The sequence below is a fragment of the Poecilia reticulata genome, linkage group LG14, assembly GCF_000633615.1.
Source record: "Poecilia reticulata strain Guanapo linkage group LG14, Guppy_female_1.0+MT, whole genome shotgun sequence".
NCBI classification, from domain to species: Eukaryota; Metazoa; Chordata; class Actinopteri; order Cyprinodontiformes; family Poeciliidae; genus Poecilia; species Poecilia reticulata.
In genome coordinates this window covers 27,590,460-27,596,050 of record NC_024344.1, presented here as the reverse complement: position 1 = coordinate 27,596,050, position 5,591 = coordinate 27,590,460, and the positions used below count along the sequence as shown (strand labels likewise).

Here is a 5,591-nt window from a genome sequence, read left to right as displayed (position 1 = left end):
CCCTGGGGTTCGATCGAACCCAGGTTAAGAACCACTGGTTTAGAATATAGAGCTGGGCAATAAATCAATGACAATGTCTATCACAATAGACACATGATCAGTATTAATAGATAATATGTCTGATAGAATATTCAAAAATGTCACTGAGCTCTGATACAGCACCGCACAGCATTCTGGGGGATGTATGCAGAAGAAAGGTTTCAGCTACTCAACCTCTCATGGCGAGCTAAGCAAGATTTGTGGTATCAACTAACTCACTCTGTCACTCTTTGGTTTACTTAGCAACTGATTCACTTTTTGAATTACCTAGCAACAACCTGTTGAGTACTTGGCACAGCAGCCGATTAGGGTTTTACCGCTGTGCCTCATAACTCCTTAAAAGTGAACAGCAATAATGTAGAGTGAACGAAAAAAATTAGTGCAATAGCTTGAGGATAAAACAGGAAAGTTTACATTAACAGTTGTCTGTATTTCAGATATTTGAAAAAAAAAAATCATTAATAATCTATATCGACTGATATGAAACCCTTAAATTGTGATATATTTTTCAGCCAAATCATCCAGCTGTAATTAAAGACTTTTTTTAAATTTATAGCTGCAGTAGCTTATGGTCAAAGGTTGCCATCTCAATCCAAAACAAAATAAGATGGACCAAAGCAATCAGCCAAATTTCCCCTGATTTGCTCTGATCAGTAATCAGCTGTTAAATCCTGAAAAATGTCACAACTAAAAGGAAATACATTTCGTTTTTGTTTATAAATGCATCAACAAACAGTATTTTCTTTTGTTGCACTTTGTTTTGAGATTAGTAAAGAAAATATGACGTATAAATGGAGATAGTCTTGTAATTTCTTCATTTTTTTCCATTGCAAACTCCATTAAGGAACGTGAGAACCTCAGAAATTTCAATGTATTTTTCTTATTTCAAATAGTTTTATTAGAGCCAGTCAAACAAATTACAAAATAAAATTCTTATTGTGTATATGTATACATCTTCTGATGCTCTTAACAATATAATACTGACAAAATGGTGCATCAGAAAAATATTCAGTACACCAGTGTCAGCCCTTTTTGGTTGCTTTTTCAACAAAATGAAAAAGGTTCAAATTAAAAATGCAACTAGAGAACAAAACCAACCCCCTTCACATCTCAGCTCCAAGTTTTTTTCTTAAAAATTTTTGCGATTAATCTCAAAATCTCTCCTTTTTTTCCTATCTGCAATGTCCCTACTATGCTTCTGAAGTAAAATTAGTTCTAATTGAAATCAGTATGTTTAGTCATCTGTATCTTCCATCTGACAGGCTAGTGGAGGTGTTGAAGATGGCGGCCCGCTCAGTGAAGAAGGAGCGCGTCCTCCCCTCTGTGGCCCTGGACTTGCTGAAGCTCTCCCTGAAGGAGGATAGTTTCCAGCTGTTCTGGGATAAAGCCATCACTGTGGGAATGTTCAAGGAGCCGTCTGGACCGACACAGTGAGTCCATAACTGGCAGCTGCTAAACAAACCATCACTTGTTGTGATGGTTTGCTTTGATATGAGGCAGTTGATGAAAAGAGAAATTTACTCCCACTAACCAGCTATATTTAACTTTTTTTCCAATCTTTATGTTTTCAACTCTGTAGGCATCACTTTTCCTCCCAGTTATTTTCAGTCTAACGACATATTTTCCTGTTGTGTAGTTATTTGAGCTACCGTCTGCTGGGCAGTGCCCTGCCTCTGCTGTCCTTATCCCAACTAAAGGAGGTTTTATCTGGAGAGGTGATGATGCACTACGGCGAACATGTAGTTTCAGCTCAGGTCAGTCTCAGTTTCAGTTTTCCTTAAATTATTTATGAAGAAAAATGTAAGTTAATAACATATTCTAACAAATGGTGAAGAAAACTTGAACCTTCTGTTTCAAATTCAAAAATACTTGTATTAATCCCAACAGAAAATTAAATGTTTTCGTAACTCATATTATTCCAGGTTGTTCATAGTTGTTCTAGATACTGTTAGCTGTGAGTAGGCCTGTCACGATAACAAATTTTGCTGGACGATTAATTGTCTAAAAAATTATTGCGATAAACGATAATATTGTTTCAAGACCTTTTGACACTGATTTAATGGAAATGACTAATAATGCATGCAATTTCCTTATAGATGCACCTTATTTTCAAAAGAACACATAACACTGGAACTGATGAACTAAATAAACAAAACAATCAAAAACAAAAATAAAATGGATTCTCAGTCTCCATTAACAAAAAACGTACTTGAATAAAAACTAAACAACATAAAGCCAAAGTGGAAATAAATACTGCATTCAACCAAAAGAGTGCAGATTATGAAGTCTGTATACTATATTGCCCTTCAGTAATCACTAGATTTAAATAGAGAAGATGGGCACACATATTTTCCCCTTATGACAATCTTAGATCGATGGCCGATCTAACCGATCATCCTGCAGTGTGTGGTGTGTTACGGCAGATCGTCGTGGCCGCTCCGATCTAAATCAGGGGTTTTTCCGTATGGGAGCTTAACGCAGCCAGTTGAATGTGACAGGTAGCCAATCAGAAAGCGTGGATTCTCCTCCATGCTTTCTGAGGGGGAATTACGGAGGGGAATCCCAAACAGCTGACATGGAACAACATGAAGTCCAGCAGACATTGGAGATGATATGTGGTATCATTAATGTTTATTCAACATTTTCTGCAAAGAATATAGAAATGACAAAGGGGGGAGTTGGAGCCAAATTGCTACCTCAGTTGATAAACCCAGTAACTTTTCAGTTGTTCTTCGTTAACGTGACATAAATAGGTTATAATGATTTTAATTCAGTCAGGACTTTGCGCTGAATCTAGCCACATGCATCACAGGTAGATTCTAGTAAAGCATTGATTAATGCCTGATTTTAAAATTAGTTATCTGGACTTGTAGCCATTATTTTGTGCCCATGTGGCTGGACACCACACTGCACAACGAACCYGATCGAACCGTTATACCTGGGATTTCTGTCAGCTAATGTGTCTCTCATTGAAAATGGGTCGACAACTCGTGTAATGTGTGCTGGACATTAGACTAAGGAAATGAGGAAGGGGGGATCAGTGGAGAGACCGGAGCTGAGCCTTTTTTCATTCAGTGTCATCAACAGAAACAAAAAAGGCCGGAAGAGACGATAAGGACGATAATTAAAATGAGGTTGATAGTTTTAATTTATTAAATTGATTAATCGTTTATCGCAACAGGCCTAGCTGTGAGAATTACTACAGACGGCTACAGAGTGCTATAGAATTTTCTTTAGCAGTCTGTATTACAGCTGTTCTGATGAAGCCTCTGACTGAATACAATTGCTGCTTTGCCATTACAAATGTGCACAATACTTTGTCCATATTCCTCTAATGTTTATCGTTTATCATAGAAACTGAAGCAGCATTCAGTTTCTATGCACCACAAATTCAAAACAAACTTCCAGAAAACTGTAAAACAGCTGAAACACTGGGTGCCTTTAAATCCCAACCCACCTGTTTAGAATTGTTTATGGCTAAATTAGGGTTAGAGTGCGGGTTTTGATGTCTTAGATGTTTTTAATGTTTTTATCTTTACTTTTTATCTATTTATTAATTAATTTCTTGTTATTTCTCTTTCTCACTGTTTATGCTGTGTTTAGTTTTTAATGATGTAAAAAACCCCAGGAAGGCCTTTATAGCCCTATTCGGGTTAGAGTCCCTTGAGTAAAACGTGGGTTAGAGTCCCAGTCAAACAATGTTTAACTAAAGTCCTAGAGGTTGGAAAAGTCCCAGAGGGTTAGAGTCCCAGTTAAACGATGTTTAACTAAAGTCCTACGGCGTTTAGAGTCCCAATTGACAGTGTTTAAATTAAAATCCTACCTAGAGGATGGAGTCCTTGTCAAACGGCGTTTTGACTAAAGTCCCAGATCGGGTTTGGGTCCCAGATAAGGACAGGGTTGTGGGTGTCATCCCCCCTGGTTGAAAAGGGGTGCGTGTTTTAATGTTTTTTTTTTTTTCAAAATCTCTTTCTCTTTCTTACTGTTTATTCAATTTTACATGCAGTTTCTTTTCTTAATTATGTAAAGCACTTTGAAATGCATTGCTGCTGAAATGTGCTATACAAATAAAATTTGATTGATTGATTGATAATGTTGAAAAAACACAATTTCACAATTGTGGTGTTTCCATTAAACAAGAAACACATTTAAGTAACATGTTTATAAGTTTGTTCAGACAATGTCTTTAAAAAAACATGCAGCAGAATGATCCTCCTAGTACTTCCTGTCGTTTTCTTGGTGGTTTGCGTCAGAGGCAACATCCAGTTGTTGATTTTGTGTCTTGTGTGATGCAAATCATGTATTTACATTGCAGTTTTGCAAAACAAACCAATTTTGATATGGCAAAAAAACATCCTTAAGGACCAGGGTTGGGATACTTCTTTAGAGGTTCCACAGAACGGAACTAGCCTTCTCTACGAGTTTTTTATTTTTACATTTTTTTATGTTTTTAAATTCCTGGTTCTGATGCTGCTACCCCAACAAATGACGGTAGAAGAGATTATACTCTCCACAACAGGCTTGTACAAGATATGCACCATCTTGCAAATGTGGATGCTGTAAACTAATTTGGTCAATAGCTAAACTGAATCTGATTTGTTAATGGTGCTGTCTGAGGCCAAGAGTAGTTAAAGAACATAACTTGGCAAAAATCTAATCTCAGTAGAAGTCAAGATAAGATAGAAATGCTAAAATGGTGACATTCAGTGAAGCTCAGTTATTACAGCGAATGCACTGTCTTGAGGATGTTGATTCTTAGTTACTGCATGCCCTCCCATTTTTTCTGTTCTCTTTTCTGTCCAAGAACTGTCAAAGAAAGCCAAGTAGTAGTAAAAAAATTCTAAAAGTGCTTGCAAATAATTTGTTTCATAATCATTTCAGCGAGCACAAGCAAGCATCCTATTTTAACATAATACTAAAAGAACGTACTACATGCAAATTTGCTAATATGCTGTGATTAGCTAAGATACTAATAATAGCATGTAGCTTTGGTTACAATAATGCAAACTTGTACTGTGCTAACAACCTACAAAGTGCTAAAATTAGCATGTTGGCTATAAAAATCTTATGTGCTAAAGTTAGCTGGTATTACTGACATTAGCCAACACACTAGCACAGGCTACAGCTGTGAAAACTGTCTGGTAACAGCATTCTATATCATGCAAACATCAGTATGTTAGCTATTAATACCAAACATTAGCTAATATTATTAGGTTACTGTGCTCATTACTTAGTTTACCTCTATTGGCATGTTATCTTGCTAGTGCAAGATAACGTGGTCTACTGACGATAACATGTTAGAATTAGCATTTTAGCTTTAAATAGGTGACATTACCTGCTATGCTGAAGTTAGCTGGTATGCTGTTGTTAGCATTAAATGTTGATGAAAAAAGACAATAATCTGAAATACCACAAATCCCGGCCAATACATACAATTGCAGAAGCTGTTAGATCAGTGTTTCTCAACCTTTTTTGGGCCAGCGCCCCCCCAGCCTTTATCCAGGTCCCTCACCGCCCCCCACCAAAGAATTTGCAGGCTACTTTGCACTGAC

The 5,591-nt window shown here is 36.8% G+C and overlaps 1 protein-coding gene across 1 annotated transcript in view; it reads left to right on the top strand.

Annotated features, from left to right (window-relative positions):
* The window catches only part of mybbp1a (MYB binding protein (P160) 1a), a 37,334-nt gene that overhangs the window by 3,939 nt on the left and 27,804 nt on the right, over positions 1-5,591 (top strand). The window contains exons 7-8 of the mRNA XM_008428674.2: positions 1,302-1,469; positions 1,676-1,793. Coding sequence (XP_008426896.1) covers positions 1,302-1,469; positions 1,676-1,793 — 286 coding nt within the window. The remainder of the gene's footprint in view (positions 1-1,301; positions 1,470-1,675; positions 1,794-5,591) is intronic.